We start from the raw sequence: 27,136 nt of genomic DNA on the forward strand, positions 1-27,136 counted from the left end.
AATAAGTTTGTCTTTCACCAATTTAACCACCTTAGAATTGCCTGCTGTGAAGAAATTACTTAATAACAGGTCAGTAGCTCCTTTGAAAACCTCAACTTTATTGTTATTGTTTGGAAAATTTGCTATGTCATGTCTATACTATATAGTAGATGTTCGTGAGACAGAGTTTACAAGGTGTGGTCACATCTACAAGGTTTACATATTCTCTCTGTGCCTGGGATTATTTATTACACTCTGTCATTGTGGAGTGTATTACATAAGGTAAGGAAGAAAGAAGCGAGCCGCCTGCGTCCACTGCATGGTAAGCACGACTCCTACTAAAATCTATAGAAAATGTCATTAAACAATTAAACAACATGAGAGCCCGTAGAAAAATGTAAGTTTAGATTGAAATGTGCATCATTTTACATAAAAGGAATGTATGATGTTACTCTAGAACACGGTAGCAGAGTTTTGGAGGGTGCAAAGTGTGATCTTGCTTGCAGGAGAAGAGGGGGCGGCAATGTAAAGAGGTTTTTATTTCAGACATGTTTCGCTTTGTAGCCCCTTCATTATAGCTTTTCTGCCATTTGTAAACTATTTTTTTTTTTTCAGCGTTTTAAAGTTTTTACATTTTCTCGACAATACAAGCACGGTTTTAATTATCCTGATACTTCCACTAATTCATCATTTTTTTTGAGGCTTTTTGAAATGTGGCCAATCTGATAGATTTTGCACATTAAACTACTGTAAAAAAAAAATGTCCAAAGTCTCTTTGCACAGGGGAGGAATAACGCGCGACATTTGAAAGCTTACCGAATCACTTCTGGGCCGTCCCTAACACTTTAAACATCTGAGCGGTCTGGCTCCCAGTCTGCAGTTATGTTTTAAAATGTCACTGCATAGAACCTAGGTACACCTGATTATACAGCTGATGGAGAGAGGATCCGGCTGTCAGGGGCAGACAGAATTCCCGCAGAGAAGGCAGAGACAGTTTATTGCCATCTGAACTTTCTACATCTCTGTATACACAGAACCAAACAAGCACTGTGTATGCTATGTATGCAGTTTGATATGAGACCCATAGAGCTCTGCTTTGCAGCCAGCTAGGAGGAATTTCCACTGTAACTCGGGCTAAAACACCTGCCCCAGTTACAAGGAAATAAGATAAAGAAAGTAAGAATATTTACTGTAAATATTGATATGCCACCTCTCCCTCAGAAAAAAGTACTTTTATGATTTATGGGGGGACACAATAGTTTCAAGAAATGAAAAATAAAATTAATGAGTAAATGAACAAAAAATAGCAGGCAAAAAATGGAAAAAAATGCTGTTGTCAAATTGTTGTTACTGCCCCTGTCCTATGAAAATATATATTATATAGTGTGTACAGTAATGGTCAAAAGTGTTGACACCCTCTAAATTGATCCAGAAGAAGAAGTACTTCTCCTAGAAAATTATTGCAATTACATACGTTTATTTCCTTTGTGTGAATTGGTACAACACAAAAATAGCAGAGTAATGAAAGGCAAATTGAACATAATTTCACATAAAACTCCCAAAATGGGTGGGCCAGAATGGTTGGCATCTTCCCAAAATTATGGGTAAACAACTTTGTTTCACGCCTGTGATGCTCATTCAAACTCACCTGTGGCAAGTAACAGATGTGGGTAATATGAAAATCACACCTGTAACAAGTTAAAAAAGGGAGAAGTTGACTTAATCTTTCCGAAGTATGTATGTGTCTGCCACACTAAGCATGGATAACAGAAAGAGAAGAGAACTATCTGAGGACTTGAGAACAATAATTGTTGAACAATAGCAATAATCTCAAGGTTACAAGTCCATCTCCAGAGAATTTGATTTTCCTTTGTCCAAGGTGTGCAACACATTCAAGACGCTTACAACTCATGGCACTGCAGCTTATTTTCTGGACATGTACAACAGAGAACAATTGATAAGAGGTTGCAGTGCAGGATAGTCGGGATGGTGGATAAGCAGCCGCAATCAAGTTCCAGAGAAGATCAAGCTGTCCTACAGGCTCGGGGTGCATCAGTGTAAGCATGAACCATCCATCAACATTTGAATGAAATGACAAGGCAGGAGACCCAGGAGAACCCCCTGCAGATGCCGAAACATAAAAAGCTAGACTTGAGCTTGCTAACATGTATGTGAGTAAGCAAAAATCATTTTAGTGGTCTTGTATGGTCATCAAAAAAAGAAAAGGTGAAAACAGACACTTATTTCCCTTTTTTCCCCAACAATATTGCCCGATATTAGCAAAAAAAAGGCTATGACTGTGACAAACAAAAAAAAAGACACAGAAATTACTTGAATATCTGTAGAAGAACATTTTTTCACAGCTCTTTAGACAACATGGACAAAAAAATCCTGAAAATGAGCCTGCTCAAGAACTAGGTTAAATGGCGTGGCCATGAACCGGTATAAGTAGTCAAGTTTAAGTTTACAATGTTTAAAAATTAGAACATAGAGCCACGCCTCCTCCGGTAGGTCCCCCTACAGCCGCATGACGCTGCATGTGTCCTGCATCCCCTATCTTTATCACTGGGGACACAGGTCGTGCGCAGTATGCATTTGGCGGCGCATGCGTCCTTTTCAGAGTGCACCGACCAGCGCCAAACGCAACCTGTTGCAATTTGATTGCGCTCGGCGCACTGTCAAAAGGATGCATGCGCCACCAAGCGCATACTGCGCACGGCCTGCGTCCCCAGTGATAAAGATAGGGGACGCATGCAGCGTCATGCGCCCGTAGGCGGAGCTACCGGAGGAGGCGTGGCAGGGGGTGGGGCTTAGTGGCGGCCGTGCCCAGGCCGTCGCTGCGCCCAGAAACGCTAATGTGACACCACCCTTAGACCACTTTCTCACCTAATGACACTGTTATTCATTACTTATATGGCGGTATCATTCACTTTTGGTATTTTTTCCTTTTTTATCATTTACCCTAAAACAAGCTTAATATAAGTATTGGTACAAGGGCTTCTCTCTTTTTGGCAGATCATGCCATACATAAAACAATATTCCCTATCATTCCCTATATCTTACTTTTTGAGCTGAATTAATATAATACTTAACACCAGCATAAACTATTTAGGAGCAAATAAAGTTACTAATACAGAAAAAGCAATTCGCTCACCAATCTCATGTGTCTGCAAACTTGGTAACAGAAATCTGTGCAACATCGAAGAGAAATATACTCAGAAATCATAGAAATGCTGTAAATAATGTCAAGTCAGAGGCGAGCGGGTATTCATATAACGCTTCATTGCTTACAACTTCCAGCCTTTCATTGGGTATGCAACCCTTGTTCCAGTAGTACAAAGACTCTGTGTTTCCGGGCATGAGAGATTGTTATTTCTAGCAGCCTTTTCAAGTTCTTGGAAGCCAAGACAGAGGCTCATTGTACTAAGCAATGGGGTCTTATACAACAATTGTTACTGTCAAAAGTGATGTATCAGGAGAACGCTATATTGGGTTGACAAAGAGACGAGAGAGAGAGGGTAGCGGGAATATATCACATGGGGCAATGTAAGAAATGCTCAAGAACCTGGTTGATCAAGCAACTAACTACTGTGAGGAGCAAAACACACCAGGTCGGTGAGTACATATACAGTACATCTGGGACAGAGGAGAGTAGCATTGTACATAAGGTCATTATTTGATGAAGATGTAAACCTTGCTTTTTTCCTGAAAAATAATATTAAAAGTAAAGCTGTGTCCAGGGGCGCACATAAAAATCATGGAACCTCAGAGTAGAAGTTCTAATTGCCCCCCCCCCCAGCAACAAAAAAAATATCATGTGGTGGGGTCGAAGAAGAACATATCTCACAACTTTGTGGCCTTTACAAAGTAATTTTACTCCTACTAAAGCCCTAGATTCCTCTTTCATTGCACACACAATGTACAGTGGGTATTAAAAGTATTTAGAACCTTTTAAATTTTTCGCTCTTTGTTTCATTGCAGCCATTTGGTAAATTCAAAAAAGTTCATTTTTTTCTCATTAATGTACACTCTGCACTCCATCTTGACTAAAAAAAACAGAAATGTAGAAATTTTAGCAAATTTATTAAAAAAGATAAAGTGAAATATCAGTCATAAATATTCAGAGCATTTGCTGAGTACTGAGTAGAAGCACCTTTTGAGCTAGTACATCCATGAGTCTTCTTGGGAATGATGCAACAAGTTTTTCACACCTGGACTTGGGGATCCTCTGCCATTCTTCCTTGCAGATTGTCTCCAGTTCCGTCAGTTTGGATGGTGAACGTTGGTGGACAGCCATTTTCAAGTCTCTTCCAAGATGCTTAGTTGGGTTTTGGTCAGGGCTCTAGCTGGGCCAGTCAGTAATGGTCACAGAGTTGTTCTGAAGCCACTCCATTGTTATTTTAGCTGTGTGCTTAGTTTCATTGTCTTGTTGGAAGGTGAACCTTTGACCAGGTCTGAGGTCCAGAGCACTCTGGAAGAGGTTTTCATCCAGGATATAGCTGTACTTGGCCGTATTCATGTTTCCTTCAATTGCAACCAGTCGTCCTGTCCCTGCAGCTGAAAAACACCCCAATAGCATGATGCTGCGACCACCATGTTTCACTGTTGGGATTGTGTTGGGCAGGTGATGAGCAATGCCTGGTTTTCTCCACAAATATCGCCTAAAATCATCACCAAAAAGTTCTATCTTCATCTCATCAGACCAGAGAATCTTATTTCTCATAATTTGGGAGTCCTTCATGTGTCTTTTAACAAACTCTATAAGGGAATTCATATGTCGTGCACTGAGGAAAGGTTCCGTCGGGCCACTCTGCCATAAAGACCTAACTGGTGGAGGGCTGCATTAATAGTCGACTTTGTGGAACTTTCTCCCATCTCCCTACTGCATCTGTGTACCTCAGCCACAGTGATCTTGGGGTTCTTCTTTACCTCTCTCACCAAGGCTCTTCTCCCACTATTGCTCAGTTTGACAGGGTGGCCAGGTCTAGGAAGACTTCTGGTGGTCCAAAACATCTTTCATTTAAGGATTATGGAGGCCACTGTGCACTTAGGAACCTTGAGTACTGCAGAAATTCTTTTGTAACCTTGCCCAGATCTGTGCCTTGCCACAATTCTGACTCTGAGCTCCTTGGCCATTTTCTGTTGACCTCGTGATTCTCATTTGGTCTGACATGCACTGTGAGCTGTGAGGTCTTATATAGACAGGTGTCGGCCTTTCCAAATCAAGTCCCTATCAGTTTAATTTAACACAGCTGGACTCCAATGAAGGAGCAGAACCATCTAAAGTAGGGTCACAAGGAAATTACTTAAATATGAGTGTCTGAGCAAAGGGTCTGAATACTTATGACCATGTGATATTTCAGTTTTTCTTTTTTAATAAATTTGCAAAAATTTCAATATTTCTGTTTTTTTTCAGTCAAGATGAAAAAATGAACTTTTTTGAATTTACCAAATGGCTGCAATGAAACAAAGAGTGAAAAACTTAAGGGGTCTGAATATTTTCTGTAGCCACTGTAATTTACTCCCAATAATCCACGATATAGTATAATGCACTCCCCATACTCCTCCTTACAGTAAAATGTGCTCCCCATAGTTCGCCATATACTGTAGTATTGTGCGCTCCCCATAATCCTCCATTCAGTATAATGCACTCCCTATAGTTCTCCATAGACCACACAGTTTAATGCACCCTCCATAGTTCTTCATACAGTATATTGCACTCCCCATAGTACTCCATGCTCTCCCCAAAGTCTTCCATACAGTATAATGCATTCTCCAATGTCCTTTATATAGTACATTGCACCTCATAGTCCTCCATATAGTATAATACATTCCCTATAGTCCTCCATATTGTATGCTGCACTCCTCATAGTCCTCCATGTACTATAATGCACCCCCATTGTCATCCATATGGTAAAATGCACCCCATAGTTTACAATACAGTGTAATTCATTCTCCAAATAGTATACTGCACCCCATAGTTCTTCATATAGGGTAATACACTCCCTGTAGTCCTCCATACAGTATACAGCACTCTTCATAGTCCTCCATGCAGTATAATGCAATCCCCATAGTTCTCTATGTAGTATACTGCACTCCTCATAGTCCTCCATGCTCTATAGTGCACTCCCCAGAGGCCTCCATATGGTAAAATGCACCCCATAGTTTACTATACAGTGTAATGCATTCTCCAAAAAGTATACTGCACCCCATAGTCCTCCATATAGGATAATACACTCCCCATAGTCCTTCATACAGTATACTGCACTCTTCATGGTCCTCCATGCAGTATAATGCAGTGCCCATAGTCCTCCATATAGTATAGTGCACTACTTATAGTCCCCCATAAAGCATAATACATTCCCCATAGTCCTCCATATAGTATACTGCACTTCTCATAGTACTCCAAGCTTTATAATGCACTCCCCAGAGTCCTCCATATGGTAAAATGCACCCCATACTTTAAAATGCAGTGTAATGCATTCTCCAAATAGTTTAATGCACCCCATAGTCCTTCATATAGGATAATACACTCCCCATATTCCTCCATACAGTATACTGCACTCTTCACAGTTCTCCATGCAGTATAATGCACTCCCCATAGTCCTCCATATAGTAAAATGCACCCCATAGTCTTCTACACAGTAAATTGCAATCTCCTTAGTCCTCCATATAGTATACTGCACCCCATAGTCCTCCATATAGCATAATACACTTCCCATAGTCCTCCATATTTTATAATGCATTCCCCAGAGTCCTCCATTTAGTATAATGAACTCCCCAGGGTCTTCCATATGGTAAAATGCACCCCATAGTTTGCTATACAGTATAATGCATTCTCCATATAGTATACTGCACCCCATAGTCCTCCATATAGGATAATACACCTCATAGTCCTCCATACAGTATACTGCGCTCTTCATAGTCCTCCATGCAGTATAATGCACTCCCCATAGTACTCCATATAGTAAAATGCACTCCATAGTCTTATACACAGTAAAATGCATTCTCCTTAGACCTCCATATAGTATAGTGCACCCCATAGTCCTCCACATAGCATAATACATTTCCCATCGTCCTCCATATATTATAATGCACTCCACAGAGTCCTCCGTATAGTATAATGAACTCCCCAGAATCCACAATACAATATAATGTGTTTCCCATACTTCTCAATATAGTTTAATACACTTCACATGCTCCTCTATACAGTATAATTCATCCAATAGTCCTCCAATTACACAATTACATTGTGTTTGCAATTCAAAATTAAAATTTGGTGGAAGGTCCTCTGTAAACCTTATTTTCACATCCATTTTTCACAAGTGGAGCAGACTCTTTGATAAATTCTTCCCAAAACATTTTTCTTTTAGCTATGTTTGATTAATGAGGTCCATTGACTCTAATTTATCAATCTGGATGAGCTGCCTTTTTTCAAGGTGGACACATTTTTTAAGTAATCTAGTCAGTGCTTATAATTTTTTATTCCTTTGTTTCTATATGTCTCACATTTCAGAAGGTTTTACAAAGAAGACTTTCACAATGGAGCTGATCGCACTCCTTATATCACTTGCTGTCATCCTGTTTTTGGCCAATGTGTTTAAGAATCATAAAAAGTATGCCAACTTTCCTCCTGGACCTAAATCATTGCCACTTATTGGAAACATGCACATTATCAACACAATGAAACCTCAAAAGTCTTTTATGGAGGTAAAAATACTTTGCTTTACAACTGTAGCTGATAAAGAATTGTTATTTTAAGATTCCAACTCTCAGGCTAATGTTTAAGACTGTCTAAGGCTCCATAGCATATACAGAGGATGGTGTACATAGAAAATACCCAGTAGTGCCTAATACTGATGGTTCACATTGTTGCACATCCTTATCACTGAACAAAGGGTTCTTTGGGTTTAGGCTAAATGCTAGCCCAGAATTGATTCATATCTAGGCTTTCCTACATCTTGGGCAAAGATTTAGTTTACAACTCTAGATCTAAATACCCTGTCAACAGTAGTGGTGGAGTGGCTTGTTGCACTAGCACCTCACACCTTCAGATCATGCCCTGTTAAACAGTTGAACAGGTTGTGGCAAGTTAAGTTAAAGTTAGAATCCAACATAATATGATTATGTCACCATATGTTACTCCAGATGCTTGGCTTTATCTCAGTCTCTCCACTTAAAGGAAAGGTCCAGCCACACAAGACTTTACTTTCTGTTTTAGCCCCTTTTTATAGTCTGAACTTTGCAGGTGTAAATAAAGAATATAAAGAAATTTTCAGACAATGTAAAGATAATCAATCAATGGATGCAAACTGTAAAAATGAGCAATTGTGTTCCTCACTGTGCACCTCATTAGATATGCTTGGATTTCGGTCTGGCTATACAGCCCGGGCTAAAAGTATTGTCACCTAGATTATTTTATTAAGTTTCTAGAACTCATTGACTCTGGAAATTTATATACAGAATGTGCAGAAATTAAACCAATTAATTTCCCAAATTCTGCACCAGATATAACATAATGCCAAATGTAAGCCAGAAGCCAAAACTATTGAGCCAGAGCATATGATGGTATAAATGCAATGCATAGGTGTGTATTCACACTGTGGCCATTTAACAGACAGAACATAATGAGCAATACCCTGTACTAAACAAATAAATAAATAGTAAATATAAATATCATTTGGTACTTAGTTAATTTAGTTTTGATAAAAAACGTAAAAGCCATCCCACTGCAACAAGGTGTAATCCAGTTGGGATGATAATTAACTCTTGCAATTTGCCTCACTATGTGTCAACAGATGAAAAAATAGATAAGGACAGAGTACGACCTGGGTCCGAGTGTTCAGACACATGCCTGTGGAAAGCTATATTAACAAAATGAAAAGCCCCACAAAAAAGGGAGCCACGCTCCTGTCTTTGTACGAAGGACAAAAACTAAAGCAGAACCAAAAAATGAGCTAGATCATATGTTAGTATAAATGCAATGGATAGGTAGGCATTCACACTGTGGCCATATAACAAACAAAATATTAGATAAAAGCAAAAAAAAGCAAATACCCTGTAGTAACTAAATAGTACAAGTCCATGTAAATAACATAGGGGACTAAAGCCCCCGTTACACATAACGATGTCCCAGCGATCCCACCAACGATACGACACGGCTCCTGGATTCCCGATGTTTACCTTGGAAACTGGCATACACACTGGTTTCCAAGGTAAACATTGGGTATCTAAGAGCCGCGTGGCTCCTGGAAACCCGCTGTTTACCTTGGAAACCAGTGTGTACGCCAGTTTCCAAGGTAAACATGGGGTATCCAGGAGCCACCGGATACCCGATGTTTACATTAGAAACCAGCGTGCAGCGTCGCGGATCGCTGGTCTCTCGCTGCCACACGCAGCGATGCGTGCTGGCCAGCGGGAGACCAGCTATAAAAAAAACAGCCCAGGATGATCCTTGATGATCAGCGATACCCGGCAGGGGGGCCGGTCGCTGATCTCCATCACACACAGCGATCTCGCTGGCGAGATCGCTGTGGCGTCACAAAATCAGCGATCTCGCTAGCTGTGTGTGACGGGGCCTTTAGTTAACATTGTTTTGATAAACAAAAATGTAAAAGCCATCCCACCACAACAAGGTGTACCCAAATTTGGGCTGTTCGGTTTGTTTATGTAGCTTTGTACGGGTGGGTGGCTGAACAGCCGAGATCCAAGGTCTTGCCTGCCGTTATCTATTTTTACATCTGCTGACACATAGAGAGGGGAACTACAGTATAACAATTAGGTTAGTGACACATCTTGTCTCGATATGATGGATTTTATGTTTTTTTGATCAAAACAAAGTTAACTAAGTCCCCTATGTTACTTATACGTACTATTACTATTTTTTTTACTTACTATAGATTGTCACGGTGGTAATTGGCATGCATTCCCTCCTGCATTCAACTCGCTGCATCCACCACTCAGCTTATCCTCATGTTTGGCTGCCGCGCTGAGTCCATGCTGCACTTCCAATTCTGCTGCATATCTCTGATGTCTCAACCTGGCTATAGGATGGTACGGCCATATCTCGAAAAAATTTAACCCTACTGAGTCCTGCAGGGTTTGAATTCCCGAACCAATCATCAGCAAGCAGGGGCTACATCAGTCGGGACTGCCCTCCACAACTTGCCTTTGCTTAGGTTCTAGTTCGCTGTTAGCATGTAGTTCCCAGTCAAGGTGTTTTGCTCTTTATTCCTCCCAAAACCTGACCTGGCTTGTCTTCTCATCCTACCTTTTCTCTCCTCTCCTGACATTGACTAAGTATCCTGAACCTGTTCTGCCTGCCCCGACCCCAGACTGTCTGACTATGCTTCTGTCTTGCCCCTCTGTTCTTTGCATTCCCACCTCTGACCCATGGGTCAGCTGCTGCAGGTCCGGACACTATCCTGGAGTGGCATCTGGTTACTATCCGGTGGCCCGGCATATTCTCACCATTAGAGGTGCTAGTGATGACCAAGTAGCCACTTAGTCACACCCCTCTAGGGTAAGTCTGGTCAGTGGTGAAGTGGGTTCACACCCACCAGCGTTAAACAGGGTCATTTTGTCTTTAACTTACGTTTTGTTTTATAATACTAAAAGCAACAGTCACTGGTAGTGGTTTAGTGATGACTATCCTGTTGATAATTTCCTTCAGTTCCATATAAGAGATTAACTTCTCTATATAAAAAAAGATTTGAAACCCAGACAAAATAATATGAAATGGAACAGAATGTGGACCTATAAGTGACATACTATTACAATGTGCGTCATCATGTGGATTTCAGATTTCAAAGACGTATGGCTCAGTGTTCAGCGTCCAATTGGGCACAGAAAGGTTTGTTATCCTGTGTGGATATGACGCAGTGAAAGATGCTCTTATCAACCATGCGGAGGAATTTGCTGGAAGGCCGGTGACAGCTATGGGTTCTAGAACATCACAGGGATATGGTAAGTGATATATTAATTAAAAGATAAAGTTCCATCAAAGGGAAAATAAAAAAAATGCATCATGATATAAATTTAACCTGTTTTTAGGTCAATTTTTGCTTTCTGATTAAAAATCTGCCCTTATTTTTCTTCCATTCGCTTTAGTTAATGAGATGGGACACACCCTATGTATATGACGTTTGAACACTAGTACTGATGTCTACTAAGCATTATTTTTCTGCTCATGGTTATTAAAACAAATTCACACATGTAGATTTCTTTTGTTTATGAAGATTTTTACATCATATAATAAAAAGTAAACATTCATAAAAAGTTGTCATTGATAAACTTTTCCTTTACTGAGATACCTCACAAAAGTGGTGCTTAAAGATTTCTTGCTATGAGTTGCACTGCGTCTACCACTTTGACTAGACCAGCAGTAACTCGCCATCATTTGGGCATCCCAGTGTCCTCGGTATCCTTCTTCTAGAGTTCTTAAATCTTGGTAGAATCGTTCACCCTGCTCAATACTTAGGTCACCAACCCCTTCTGGGAAACGATCCAAGTGGCTGTGGAGATACTCATTGTACAGCCAAAGTGACAGAAAGAAGATGCCATTCTTTCTACTAGTTCATTGTAATTATCTGCTCTTTAGCTACCAAGAAAACTCTGTACAACCATAGTGAAAGAAGACCATGCATCTACCTCAGCATCGTTCAATGAATCTTTGAAGTGTGGTTCTTTCATGAGTCCTCTGATTTGAGGACCATCAAAAATACCCATCTTCAGCTTCTCTATGGTCAGAGTTGGAAATTTTCGGCAGATGTAGTCGAGGCATCTTCCCTCTTTATTTATAGCCTTTATGAGCTGATTCATGAAACCTAACTTGATGTGCAGTGATGGTAAAATGATCTTATTCCCGTCAACCAAAAGATCTGCAATCCCATTCTTTTCTCCTATCGCCATGTGTTCTCTCACTGACCATTGTTTTCTCACCCAGTGCTCATTTTTTGATCTTCCATCCCAGAGACAGCTAAAACAAGGATACACTCTGCTGTCACAGCAGAATATTCATAATCTTTAGATCCATACAGATTAACCACTGGTGATAACGATATGATATTTTTTGTAGGACCTGAGCAATTGTTTTCGTTCTTCAGTCCTCTTAGTTAAGAGACCTATTTGGATTGATCCATATTTGTTTCCCTTGTGTAAAAACACACATTTTAAGGCCCCGTCACACACAGCAATCGCTGATTTTGTGATGCCACAGTGATCTCACCAGCGAGATCACTATGTGTGACGGGGATCAGTGACCAGCCCCCCCGCCGGGTATCGCTGATCGTGCACTATCGTGCACGGCCGTTTTATGAGCCGTTGCTCTCCTGCTGTCCAGCACGCATCATTGCGTGTAGCAGCGGGAGCCAACGATCAGTGAGGCTCTAAGCAGGTGCTGGGAGCTGGTATCTAAGGTGAATATCGGGTTACTAAGCGGCGTGCGTCACTTAGTTACCCGATGTGTACCTTAGAAACCTGCGTGCTCGCAGCTCCGGGTGCGAGCACGCAGGTTTCTAAGGTACACGTTGGGTAACTAAGTGACGCGTGATGCTTAGTAACACAATATTTACCTTAGATACCAGCGTCCTCGCTGGTGCTGATCGTTGGTGAAGCTGTCTGTTTGGCAGCTCACCAGCGATCACGTAGCGAGGCACCAGCGATCCTGACAAGGTCCTATCGTTGTCAGGATCGCTGGTGCATTGCTTAGTGTAACGGGGCCTTTAGGCTCGGTTTAGAAACATCTATGACCAGCCGCTGTTCGCTTGGTCAGTATTGTGATATGCCTATTTTCATCAGCGAGCTTTGACCATTGTTGAAATAAACAAAATCACTTGATTCCTAGAAGAATGGCAGTCAATTGTTTTCTTTGTTGTGATAGTATGAGATTTTGGTTTCCGGATGTAATAAATTCCTCTATTCAAGTCTAGACGCTAACAATTCTGCTGATTTCTTTGTGACATTTAGCTCTTTAACGAGGTCATCGAGCGCCGACTGATTGCACACTTGCGGCACTGCTCAGGTTCCTTCAAAATCCCTGTCATCATAACTACTGTTTATAGGTGAAGAACAGCACACTGACTAAGCTTTAGCGAAAAGATGTCACCGAGGTTTCCAAATGCTCCACTGCGTTTCTACACATTTCTGTAGAGCACACCTCCGACAAAGTCGGTACAGGATCACCGATGGTCCATTATGTACAGTATATAACTAATATCTTAATACTTATTTAAAAGCGCATTGCATTTAACTCCTTGTGTTTTTCAGTTTTTGCATTACCGTTTATTGCTCCCCCTCTTAACAAAGCCATAACTTTTATATTTTTCCATCAAAATGGCCATCATTGGTTTTACCATACCGTGTACTGGAGATTGGGTAAAAAAAAAAATCAATGTGCGGTGAAATTGCAAAAAAAAGTGCAATTCCACAATTGGTTTTTATTTATTTTTTTTTTACCATGTTCACGAAATGCTAAAACTGACCTGCCATTATAATTTTCCGGGTTTTTACAAGTTTGTAGATACCAAACATGTGTAGGTTTTTATTTATTTAAGTTGTGAAAAAAATCTCAAGCTTTTAAAAAAAAATGTTACCATTTTCTTGAGACTCAGATTTTTGAAATCTGGAGCTAGGTGAAGGCTTATTTTTTGCGCGCTGAGCTGAAATTTTCACTGATACCATTTTGAGGTAGATATAGTTTTTTTTTGCCTTTTATTGCATATTGTTGTACTGCCGCGGCGACCAAAAAGAGCGTAATTCTGGCATTTTGAATTTTTTTTCTCATTACGCTGTTTACCGGTCTTATTAATTAATTATTTTTATATATTGATAGATCGGGCATTTCTGAATGCGGTGATACCAAATATGTGCATTTTTTCTTATTGTTTTATTTTGAATGGAGTGAGGGGTGTGATTTAAGTTTTTATTTTTTTTATTTTTTTTTTAACTTTATTTTACTTTACGCATTCTTCAATAGTCTCCATGGGAGGCTAGAAGCTGAAATCATCTGATCACCTGTGCAAAACATAGCAGGGCTTCAACCCTGCTGTGTGTAGCTAAAATGATCACCTGTCATGATTGCCGGCTGCAGGGCGGAGCTCATAGCATTACAGCAATGACAACCACAGGGGTCTCCTGCAGACCAAAGGTTCTCATGCTATCCCATCGGTGACCCTTGGTGATGTGCCACCAGCGCCAATGGGTGGGATCAGATCAGTTGTCATGTGCAGAAAAACATGCAGGCTCAGCACCTGAGCCCTCATAGAGTGCAAGGATACAACCTATGACCTGCCATTACCTGTGACGTACCTGTACGTCATAGGTCATGGAGTGGTTTTAATAAGTGTTCAAGTATTTGTCACATACCTTACTGACCATCTTTTATTCTCTGATTAATAACTCTGAAGAAAAAACCCCAAATTAAGATGTGAGCAACTGTACATTTTGTCAAATAACAGAGCCTCTACAAAAAATGAATGTAATATTCTGATTCAGAGGACTGAATATACGCAAAATCATTTCTTTTTCACTTTTTTTTTTTTAAAAAAAAGGAATTTATAAATTTTGTATAAAGTTAACATTTTACCTGCAGTGTACAGTAGCGACTGAAAAAAAATTCACTGCTTCTAAAATAGTAGTTTTCAAAACCTTATCTGTACTCCAAAATTATTCCAAAAATACAAATTATCATCTGTGCCCATCTAGAAGATTAGGTGGTCTATAAGAAAACTTTCAGATCTTTCTAAAAAAAAAAAAATGTGGTTAAGTATCCACTGCAGAGCTGGCCAGTAACCTGGACAGCAAGCAATACACTTCAAAAATAAAAATCAGTTAGTACTTGAGAATGCAAAGTATACTTCTCAACAAAATAAAGGGAACACTAATCAATACGTTGCATTGTTTAGTGTTCCCTTTATATTTTTAACAATAAGTAAATTGCAAAGTTTCTTGTTTTTACAAGCACTTTGCAATTTTAACCATTTGCAAACATGAAACAATCCCCTTTAAGAAAGCAAAATGTTGTCCGAGAGAGGATTATTTATTTAAAACAAGAAGATGGTGATTCTGATGATGATGATATGATGAGTAAAAGCTGTGATTTTGGTGTCGTACTCACCAGAAATACATCATAAAACGGTTGTTTCAATGCTGTAACCTTTTGTTTTTGCAGGCATTCTATTTGCAAATGGGGAGAACTGGAAAGTGATGAGAAGATTCACTCTGTCCACGTTACGAGATTATGGAATGGGGAAGAAGGGGACAGAAGACAAAATTATTGAGGAGTGTGAATGCTTAATGCAAAAATTTAGATCTTATGGAGGTAATCACCGAATGCCCATGTTTTGCAACCATAAGTAAGTTGCAAAAGATTAACTCCTTAAAGAAACCAGTCAAGTTTTGTCATTCTCTGCTTGACTGACAGTCCTCTACCTATGTGCATATAGGTAAAGACCTATCATTCTGGCTGAGTGGGCAGGAAGGAGCCGGCAGGGATCTTCCTCTGTGACTAGTCCTAGTCTTCCTAGTTTCCTTGTCCCTGGTCACCCTTTTCCAACTACATTATGTTTTCATAGATTACGTTAGCGAATCAGAGTAAGACACAGATGTTTGGAGTGAGGGAACTGATTTCTGATTCTAGTTTCCCACAGTTCGAGCAGCATAAATCACATGACATGTTCCCTTGACCCCTTAAAAAATGGCTGCAATTCTCATTAAGACGACTGGATGGCCATATATTCAACACATAAAATAAACATCTCCTGAACGAGTATCATAAAGTACTCTTTTCTTTTCGAAAATCTTGTGTTACAGAACTTGGCATATGATGATCATAAAGTAAGCTTATATCAGTGGGATAAGCTGACAGTCTATTGTGTATGGGGGCCCCCTGACATTAAATCAGCATATTATGTTGAGAAAGAGAAAGGTCCAGCCTGTTGCATTTTCCACAACCAGTCTGGCACTCTCTCATAGCAAAAAATAGCAGCAATCACACCCAAGTTGTGGGTTCCTGTGTATGGGGAAGTCAAAAAAGATTGCAGATTGCCAAATGATGATCTGGCCAACAGTTATCGAATGTGTACGTGCAGCGCCTTGTAGGGCCAGGGTGGGTTCTCGGTACTGGGCCTGTCAGTTCTTAAAGGGGATGTCACGGCAGCAGTGACCCGGTCTGTAGCCCTGGGCATGCAATGAAAAAGATGAAAGGGGATGATTAAGTTTATAAAAGATAGTCCGTGATGCCACCTGTGTTACTCGGCAAGTAAAGGTGTTAGACGATGCAGCAGATTCAGTCCGCTGGGGTAGATGTTAATGCAGCAGAGTTGGTTCAGCTCTCCTCAGACAGAGCTATTTCCCCAAGGCAGTTATGGTGTAAGGAATGGTGATGATAGTGGATAGAGTGCAGGGAACGTGATGCAGCAATAAATTGGAGGACACAGCAAAGTGCAGTCTTCACAAGTTTTACTCATAGTTCAGATGGTACAAACCCCAGCCGGGGGTGCTGTGTCCTCAAGGATAGTAGTCCAGACAGCTCTCAGGTAGCTTGGGGTGCACGTTGCCAGGGCTCCCTTAGATGTTCCTTTCCTGGCCGTCGCACTATGCTTGCTACCACCTCTCCTGCCCTGCATCTTCATACACAGTGTCCCAAGCCAGCAGACTTGGATCGTGCTGGGCGAGGTTGGTCAGACACCTGGATCCTATATGTCTGCCTTTTCAGAGAATATGTATGGATGTGACTGCAGCATCTGCAAACTCTGCAGCCTCCAGTTTCTTAGCTGAGTCCTCAGTTTCTCCACTAGTTTTGGGGCTGGTCCCCTTAATGCAACTTGGACCCTCCCACCTTGTGAGGACAGGTGGATATGGGCCCCATGGATGGATTCTCCCTATCCCTGCCCCTGAGACCTCTTCTTCCTCTCCACTACTGGAGCCTTTCCTTCTCTCTTGCTTCTCTTTCTGTAGTCTAGGAACAAGCTGCACTCAGCTTCAGCTCCCCTTCTAGACTGTTCCTCTAGTCTAATAGCTCTCTGCTTACCACACTCTGACTCCTCCCCCTCTAACTTCCTCCACCTACACCCTCTACTTAACTCCCCCTGTCCAGACGAGGACTAGTGTTATATGCTGGATGTTTGAGTCCTGGCAGTGCCCCTTCCTTAACTAAAGGCCCCTTTACATTTAGCGATGCACCAGTGATCCCGACAACGATACGACCTGGTCAGGATCGCTGTTGCATCGCTAAATGGTCGCTAGTGAGCTGCCACACAGGCAGATCTCACAGCAATTCAGCAGCGATACAGCGGTAGTTACTTACCTTTCAGATGCGGCGATCCTGACGTCCTCCCATCCGCATCCACGCGTCGCTTATCAGCACCAGCAGGAAGCGCCCGACGAGAAATGGAGCTGTGCGAGATAGCGCAGCTCCATTTCACGTCGGGCGCTTCCTGCTGGCGCCGATGAGCGTCGCGTGGACGCAGATGGGAGGACGTCAGGATCGACAACAGACAGCGGGGGAGCTGGTTGGAGGTAAGTATCCCACATAGCGATATCGCTAGCGATATCGCTGCTGCGTCACCAGATCGGTGATGTTTTAGCGATATTGCTAGCGATATCGCTATGTGTAAAACCCCCTCTGAGTGAAGTGCAGTACTCTGTGGCGATTGAGACCGCAGGGGCGCCACATATGGTGGGCTTAAGATTAGAGATAAGGAAGAACTGTTATAATTACTGATTGGGGTTCAGATAAAGTAGCACAATTACTTGGGCATTTTTATAACTTTGGACTTAATAAAGACTTTAGGACTGCCTGAGTCTTATGGCCAAAATTAATTGATCCTTGAGGGATAAATGAACCTTTAGGTGCCCAGTTTATCATATTCTGCACACAAAGGTTGTAGATGTTGGCTCACTGCAGATATTAGTGGCATAGCATTAGGATTTTCTACCAATGGTATATAGTTAGAGGTCAGTTGGGTTTGGTACTAGCCATCCACAAGCTCACACTAAAAAAGTAAAACATAACCAACAAGAGACAATATGGCACAAAGTTTTCAATGATGCTTTCATATTGTTCCAACATTGAGAGAGGATCAGTGGCACGGCCAAACTGATAGGACATTGGTAACATATCTCAAACCTGAAGCAAGCCATCTTTGGAATAACTGATCGATTTTTCATAACTTAATCATATCCTTTCTATTAGAGATGAGAAGATCGATTCAAAGAACTCCAGTCCAGTTCAGTGATAACCGGCTGCTAAAAGATAGGCCTGGGAATGACTTACTTCCCAAGTACTTGCAGCTTGGCATTTGACTTGTTGGGGATGGTGCTCTCATTTATATGATGTGAGGCACAGATGACATTGTGCCAGCCCCCAGGAGGCGAAAGCTGCACAGGGGACAACGGATGGCAAGACATTTTACTGAAAATTTTGATGCCCAGGTACCACTGACCTGTACTAGACTTACTCGAGTCGATCTGCTCATCTCTAATAGAAAGGATATGATTAAGCAATGAAAATGGATCTGTTATTCATGCAAATTGAACCACTCATCTTTACGTATTATATATATATATATTTTGATTTCCAGGAAAACCTTTTGATAATCTGAGCATTATAAATGCTGCCGTGGCTAACATAATCGTGTCCATACTGTTGGATCATAGATATGAATATGATGACCCCACAATTCTGAAGCTCATGAGGTTAATCAATGAAAATGTCAGAATTGTAGGAAGTGTTATGATCAGGGTAAGTGTTCTTCAACTACTGATATCCATATACAGATGCGGAAGTGCCAAAAGAAATGTGATGATGAATTTGTCAGATTTACTACATTGCTTTAAGCACAGTTTTATATAGAGGAAGATACAGTGCCATTTTTAATTTTTTTTTTTTTGTACAATTTTACATTTTGACATCATTCTTTTATTTCTTATGGGAATACTAGAATGCACCCAGGTCTGAATATTACTATTTATTTTGTCAATGGAGAATGGCTAGATTATTTCTGACCCTATCTATAGGGTGCTGATAGCGCCATCATATTGACAAGAGGAATGATAATACTTAATTGCCTTTTTATTCTCATGTTTTCATGAGAAATATCAGAAGAATAAGACCTTTTTTATCTTCATTTATAATTAATATTCATTATAGTTACATTAATGTAATCTAATGTATCAATAAAATACATAAGAAAGACAGAAGATTCGGCACTGCTCCTTAACCCCAAAGCAGTTCCATGACTGCTATTCCAGTCAAAAATCACACACCTGGACCGACCGCCAAAATACCATCAGAACGGGTGCTCAATCCAGGAAAACAAACATGTAATCTGATTTTGTGCAAAAGAGAAAAAGGATGGCCCTCACCATTATGTCGTGAAAATTCTTTATTAATTAAAAGGCATTGGCATGGGAGGAACGTACAGAGAGTGAACAATGGCCGTTTCACGCACTTGCGCTTCAACGGGTCCTGAGATGTCTCAGGACCCGTTGAAGCGCAAGTGCGTGAAACGGCCGTTGTCCACTCTCTGTACGTCCTCCCGTGCCAATGCCTTTTAATTAATAAAGAATTTTCACAACATAATGTATCACTAACCATAAAAGCAAAAAAAGCCATCTCACTGCGTCAAGATGTACCCAATTGGGAATCTGTAACCATAAATAGCTTTTTTATATATACTCACATTGAATGAACAATGTTGCTGCTCCTATATTAAGCTCTACAACAGTTTTCCTTTGCTGATCGGTTGGCTACCGGGGAAACATAAAAAGATTTTTGAAAACCACCATAAGATGCAAAACTTTGTACAAGACACATTTACAAGAAAAGAAAAAGAATTGGATGTAAACAATCAGAGGAATCTCATTGATGCCTTCCTTGCGAAACAACAAGAGGTACAGTAGCCCCACCCAACTTATAAAGAATGTTGAATGCAGTCATCATGCTAAAAAAAATGCACAAAAGGAGTAGTCCAATTTGTGTAACAATTTACAAAGCTTTAACTGTGCACATTACATATTTCTGGTCCTCAGGGTTGTCAACAATCCAGAAATTCCAGCACAGCCTGTAAGAATATTTTGCCTTGTACATAAACATTTTTTTAAAGCGTTCATGATTTTTTTTAAAGCTGAAAAAAACTTATACAGATTATTTTGACTGTAATTATAATAATTTTACAGTTTACAGTAAACACACTTGACGTTTTCATAGAAGAATTATGGGCTGTAGGCAGGTATCACTTATGATTATCATGGCTTATCATAGTTTTCCAATATGTCCATAAAAAGTATTCTTTGATTTTTTGTTAAGCTGTCCAGAAAAAATAAATTAAAATTGACAACCCTGATGAACTTTGATGTAACAATTCAAAAACTACAATTTATTCTATTTTCTTTTTGTTTGAGTACTTTCGCTTTATAAGACGCACCTGATTATAAGACGCACCCCCAAATTTGGTGAAGAAAAAGAGAAAAAATGTTTTTTTTATGTTAAATGAAAGTGTGTCTTATAATGCCAGTATCCGTCTTTCAAATCATATACCATATATGTCCCTCATCCTAGTATCTATATAACCCCCATCCTGGCACATTGCCCCCTTGTGCAGGCACATAGCCCCCCCATCCCATCCTGGATATGGCCCCCCCGGTCACTATATGCCCCCCTGCTGGCACTCACATGGCCCCCCTCTCTCTATATGCCTCCCTGCTGGCATTCACATGGCCCCCCAACCCTATATTCCCCCTGCTGGCACACATTGCCCCCCCATCCATATATTCCCCCCTGCTGGCACACATGGCCCCCGTTCATATATTCCCCTCTGCTGGCACACATTGTCCCCCCATCAACTATATTCCCCCTGCTGTCACACATGACCCCCGTTCATATATTCCCCCCTGCTGGCACACATTGTCTCCCCTCATCCCTATATTCCCCCTGCTGGCACACATGGCCCCCGTCCCTATATTTCCCCCCTGCTGGCAAGTACATGATAAAATAATAAACAGTTAACTCACCTTCTGATGATGGCTCCTGCTCCCAGCTCCCCCATGGCTTCTTGTGTCTGCTGACATCCTCCTCCTGCGAGGGCATGCACAGCTGCTGCTCATTCAGGCAGCTCATTGAAGCTACAGGACCGTCCATGATGTGACCAATAGGACCTGCGGTCACATCACTCGCAGTGCACACTGAGAGTCACGTGACCGCAGGTCCTATTGGTCACATCATGAAGGGTCCTGAATCGAAGAACTGCCTGAATGAGCAGCTGCTGCTGCGCGCCCTGCAGGAGGAGGATCTCAGCAGGCACAGGAAAGCCACGGGGGGAGCTGGGAGCAGGAGCCATGATCAAAAGGTGACTATAGTGACGGGGCGGGGAGGGGAAAGTGCAGGCACATGTAATATGCACCGCTCCACTGTCTACCAACTCGGCACTGCTTCAGCACTGAGGTGATGGACAGCGGGTGCAGTGAATATTACATGAGCCTAATGAGGGGGAGCACATGACCACCTGCTGTTTCTGCAGCCCACAGCCAGCCCACCCCAGCCCCCTGACACCAAACTAGAGCCGCCCCCCCTCAATAGCACAGCAGCACACAGATTCGCATTATATGACGCACCCCCCACTTTCCCCAAAAAATTGGGGGAACAAAAGTGCGTCTTATAATCTGAAAAATACGGTAATCTATCTTTTGTCAAAAAGATTTTAAATTGCTAAAAATATTTGCAAAACTAACAGTGGGAGATTGTCACCAAAGTTACTGAAATTAGGAGCATTTTTCTTAAACCTCAGCAACTGTAGATAATGAAGAAATATCTTATTCTTTAAATAATTTTCCATTTATTTTATGAAGGGAAAGCCAGAATCTAAGTTATATTACCATAATAAAAACTTGGGCATGCTAGTCAGCAATCTGTTTGCTGCTGGAATGGAGACTACCTCAACAACTCTGAGATGGGGTTTACTGTTAATGATGAAATATCCCGAAATCCAAAGTAAGCAATTCAATTTTATTGAAATATTTAGTTTTATAGCTATATAAAAGTTTAAAAATAATATAAATTACAGTATAATTATAACATAAAAAGTATGTTTTATTTGAGACAAAAAAATGGATAATGAAATTACTTGGTACCATCACAAAAAAAGGTTTATATTTAAACAATGAGTGGACAAACATTATTTCTACTATATGTTAGCAAGAGTAAATGGATTACTAAATTCATACTAAAATAAAAGAGAAAAACATATTTTCTACTAAATAATTTTGGTACAGTAATGGGCTCCATAGGCACCCCATAATAATACAGCATAGTCTAAATGCAAATCTATTTTCCGCATGCACTTTAGGCAAATTTCTATCTTTGGTTAACTTAATCAAAACTGTTTTTACTTCTACTGCCAATATTTCTCCTTTATTGAACTATAACTACCAATATTTACCATTTTAACTCACAGAAAAAGTGCAATATGAAATTGAAAATGTTATAGGATCTGCTCAACCTCAAGTAGAACATAGAAAGGAAATGCCATATACTGATGCTGTCATTCATGAAATTCAAAGATTTGGTGACATTGTACCTGGAAGCCTCCCACATGCCACAACTAAAGACATCACATTCAGGGGCTATTTTCTGCCAAAGGTAACATTACCAGATCTGCTTTTGTTTATTTTATTGTGCATTAGTCAAGTAGAAATCTGGAACATGATTAAAATTTGGCAGTTAATTATTGATTGCATGCCTTCTTTTACAGTAAACTCTAAGGTTTTGTAGGCGTGGCTTTCATGTTACATTATGGTTTATTTGTGATAACAGTGATTTTATTTCTGTAAAGCATCTGTCATATGGAAATGAGCATTTCCTAAAGTAATCAGTTGGCAGATGTATCCAGTATTGTTTAAAGTTCTTCTAGTTATGCTTGAGGGATTGTCCACAACTAGTGTAGCTATAGGAGCTTCAACGGTTGCAATTGTACTTAGTTACTGTAGAGCAGATGTCCCTCTTTCCAATATGAGTAGACTAAAACTGCAAAATCAGTGTGCTAATTAGGGGGCTAGGGCCCTGTTAAGTTTTTGTGTTGGAGTCTAGAAGCTTTAAAGGGAAACTGTCACATTGGAAAACCCTATTAACTTGTAGATTGATTGTCAATCTGCAGATCAATAGCATTAGAAAGGTGTCCAACCGCTGTACTGAAAGTTGAGCTCTCAGGAGAAAATTAACTTTATTCCTCCTGGGAGCCACTGTCTTTCAGTCATAGAGGCTTGCTTGCAGATTTTAAGCATGCCATTGCACTTTAAAGACAGCTGTCATTGGATTAGCTAGAGAGGAGGCAGACAGATTTCTTTGGATATACTCAGCATGAATGACTCCATGAAATTAAATTGTATGATGGAATCATATGGTAGTAAACAGAGTGTAGCACAGTGAACAGGAATTACTTGTGCCCTAATACATTCTCCATGTACATGGCACTACAATATATGTTTATCCCCAGGGCACAACTGTCATCCCATTGTTGCATTCTGTACTGAAAGACAAAGCCTACTTTGAGAAGCCTGAAGAGTTTTATCCGGAACACTTTCTAGACGCAAATGGAAAGTTCAAGAGAAATGAAGCCTTTGTCCCTTTTTCTTTAGGTAACAATCATGTTCTTTGCATTATTATAAAGGGGATATTAAATACAAATATGATTTATGTACATGTTCAGTAATTGTGGTAAAATGTTTTGAAACATACTACTGCATAAAACTTCTTATTAGAGTTGAGTGACTTTGGTCGGATCGGGTTTCGTTTAGTGCAAAGTCATCAGCGGTCTTTGGCGCAAAGCCTTACTGGGACCGGAAGATGCTGGGAGAGTGGAGAGGAGAGAAAAAGTCCGGAGGCCGTCGGAAGGTGAGTATATCACTCTTTTTTATTTTAATTCTATTTTTTAAACGTTCATGGTACACAGGGTCTGGAGGAGTCTCCTCTCTTCTGGACCCTGGGTACTGGCTAGCGCTGGTTATCTCCGGGCTGCGTCGCCACTGATGCCTGTGCGCCCCGAGATGACCCGCGGCAACAGGCGGGAGATCAGTGGCTAGCGCCGCTGATCTCCCAATGATAGCGGTGTCGTGCGTCCTCCTAATTCAGGACTTCGCCTGCGCACTGCGCCTGTCGCTGATTGGTCGAGGTCTGGCGGCTGCGGTCAATCAGCAACGCGGGATTTCGGTTACAGACAGACACGATAAGCGATGATATATATATATATATATATATAGATATCTTTATTGATAGATATAGCAGATTTCGCTTGAGCCATTTTCTCAGGGGAGAACTTTATTGTGACATATCATAGAGCAGATAAAGATGGCAACAGTTTCCCTACTGACTCCAAGATCTATTGTGATAAATACAATAAATTTACAGTGGTGCTTGAAATTTTGTGAACCCATATTTCTACATGCATTCAATCTAAAGCTACAACAGATTTTCACTCAAGCCCCGAAAGGAAAAAAGGAAACCAAATTAAAAAAAGTCAAAAATGTTAAATTTTGCTAATTTTTAAATGAGGGGAAATATCCAAATATCACCAGTCTGTGATTGGCAAAATTATGTGAATCTTTAGGATTAGCATAACGTTTGAAGGTACAATTAGAGTCTGGTGTTTTCAATCAATGGGATCAAAGTCAAGTGTGAGTGGACAACCTGTTTTTTTTATTTATAGAACAGTGACCTATCAGCTTTTGAGCTACACAACATGTTTAGAGAAGGGGATCTTGGCATGAACAATGGAGCTTTCTGAGAGCCTCAGTAGAATTGTTGATACTCATCCAGCTTGAAAAGGTTACAAACCCATTTGTAAAGAGTTTGGGCTCCAATCAGCCACACTCTATCAAAAAGAGGATATTAAAGACCATTTTTGACCTCCACAGAAGTGGTCAACCAAAACTCCTTTTATTCCATATGCAAGTCAGGATGCTTTAATGCACCCTTCACATGACCAAGAGGTCGGGGTACTTTTATGCCCCCTTATCCTTTCATACTGAGCAATTCCTCCCCTCACTGATTGACACCGCTCGCTTGGCCAAAGTGAGCACTGCCCAAACCTTATCCATATAGCTGTACGTTCACACTTATTACAAAGGGTCAAGCAGCGCACACAGTGTGGGGGCACACATTTCACCTAAGCCCACTGAGAGCAGTATCAGTGCTGACATTGACCTATTCTATGAAGCACTGAAGTCAGGAAGTGCAAGTAAATGACAGTTTGGGTTCAGGAAATGCTTGCTTTGGCCAAGTCAGCATTGTCAATCAGAGCCGGAAAAACTTCTCAGTATTCAAATTGAGGGGGTTTAAAGGTGCACCAAGCTCACATTAAGGGTGCACCAAAGCCACATATTTGCGTATGGAATAAAATGTATTTTAATAGTACTTACAACAATGAAATACACTGTATACTACCTACAGTATATGAATTCTATAGGGGCTAACTCCATTGTCTGACTGTTTAATTACTTTAAGTTGCATTTTGGGATGACAGATTCCCTTCAAGGTCTTCTGAAAGACTGGAGTGGCACTGTTCATTGAAAATAAACAGCTATGTTCTTACTAATTCTTACCACCTTTTTCTGTATCATACAGGTAAGAGAAGTTGTGCTGGTGAGAACTTGGCAAAAATGGAAATGTTCCTGTTCTTCATTACCCTACTACAGAACTTCACATTCAAGGCTCCATCAGGGGCAAAACTAGACCTTAACCCGGCTCCAGGATTTACTAACGCCCCATTACCCCATGAAATCTGTGCAATCCCTCGTAGATGAGACATCGTTGCCACCAAGTTCACCACCAAAAAGATTTATTAGAAATTAATTCCCAGCTGGTCGTACACAGCCCATTGCTAGCTGAATTGTTTTGCAATGTTTTTACAGGCCGTTATTTCAGGAAGACCTATTGTACCAATATAAAGGATAACTTACTGATCATTTGGAGTCCAACGTCTGGGATCACCCATCAATCCTGAGAATAGAGTAGAGATTAAGTATGTACACCACCATTTTACATATTCTTTATGAGACTCCCAGAGATAGCCTATCGCTGATCTCAGATGTTTCCGGCAGGAAGTTTCACATAGCTGTTAAAACAGTGAGGCAGACATTGTGAAATCATGTAATTTTTTTTCTTTTTTTTATCTTTTTTCAAAGCAGGTTTTCTTGAATAAAAAATAACTGTGTAATCCTACTGATATAAAGAGCAAATGAAAGTTCAACAAAACAAAGTGAATAGAAATGTACCGTCACTGACTTCCCTGGTGTAATTTTGTATACTGTAATTTAATTGTTTCAAATTGTTACTTTATATTGAATTATAAGTGTAAACCACATTATCATATTGTAATACAATTTCAAACATTAAAAAAGTTTTAAAAAAAATACATCTCATTCGAGTCTGATAGTGTTGTTTGTTTGGCTTAGTTAGTTTTCTAACTTACAAAAGAGAATGAAAGGAATTTATAACAACTTTTTCTTCCTTACAATATAACAAAACCACAAACTTACCGCTAAGACCCGAACCATACTATTGATGTTAGAGATGGGATTCCTGGCGGTTATGAGATATTATGTCACATGAGGGCTGTAGCCAATAAGCAGCCTTTGATAGGCTGCAGCATTTATACCTCTGTCTGAGCAGCTTCATCTGACTGAACAGTAAGCACTGCAGCTGATCAGTGGTTTTTGATTGGCTGCAGCAGCTAAGTGACAAGACAATGACAATGTATCATACTTTTGATACCAAGAAAAGCAGAATAGTAATCGCATGAGTGGTGTAAATCTGGTAGATAAGCCTACGAATTTGTTTGTTTTGTTGGACACTTAAAGAGTAACCATTTAACATGTGTATATATCTACTAGCTATGAACCTGTTCTACGCCTGGGTGGCGAGCATTTTTATTGGTATTTGGTCTCCTATTTTGGTATGTGCTGCCACCCTGCTATCCTGGTACGCATGGCACCCCTCATTCCTATCCAGGTATGCATGGTACTCTCACCCCCCAATCCTGGTATGCATGGCACCCCATTCATCATCCTGGTATGCATGGCTCCCTCACCCCCTATTCTGGTATGCATGGTCCCCTCACCCACCCCCAATCCTGGTATGCATGGTACTCCCTCATCCCTATCCTGG

The 27,136-nt window shown here is 40.6% G+C and overlaps 1 protein-coding gene across 4 annotated transcripts; it reads left to right on the plus strand.

Annotated features, from left to right (window-relative positions):
- Positions 1 to 26,386, plus strand: LOC141098564 (cytochrome P450 2C23-like). 4 transcript variants are annotated; one of them, XM_073586465.1, is made up of 10 exons: positions 1 to 69; positions 7,496 to 7,689; positions 10,782 to 10,944; positions 15,149 to 15,298; positions 18,561 to 18,721; positions 19,696 to 19,872; positions 21,826 to 21,967; positions 22,431 to 22,615; positions 23,469 to 23,610; positions 25,595 to 26,386. In XM_073586465.1, exons 2-10 carry the CDS (start codon positions 7,522 to 7,524, stop codon positions 25,771 to 25,773), a joined length of 1,467 nt encoding a protein of 488 aa, XP_073442566.1. In that variant the 5' UTR covers positions 1 to 69; positions 7,496 to 7,521; the 3' UTR covers positions 25,774 to 26,386. The 4 variants fall into 4 exon arrangements, with proteins under 4 accessions (XP_073442566.1, XP_073442565.1, XP_073442568.1 ...); XM_073586464.1 differs by lacking the exon at positions 1 to 69 and adding an exon at positions 116 to 301; XM_073586466.1 differs by lacking the exon at positions 1 to 69 and adding an exon at positions 9,879 to 10,032 and having other exon boundaries at positions 7,554 to 7,689.
- The last annotated feature ends 750 nt before the right edge of the window (positions 26,387 to 27,136 follow it).

The sequence above is a fragment of the Dendrobates tinctorius genome, unplaced genomic scaffold (assembly GCF_039654945.1).
Source record: "Dendrobates tinctorius isolate UK_male_01 unplaced genomic scaffold, ASM3965494v1 ptg000093l, whole genome shotgun sequence".
Classification (NCBI taxonomy): domain Eukaryota; kingdom Metazoa; phylum Chordata; class Amphibia; order Anura; family Dendrobatidae; genus Dendrobates; species Dendrobates tinctorius.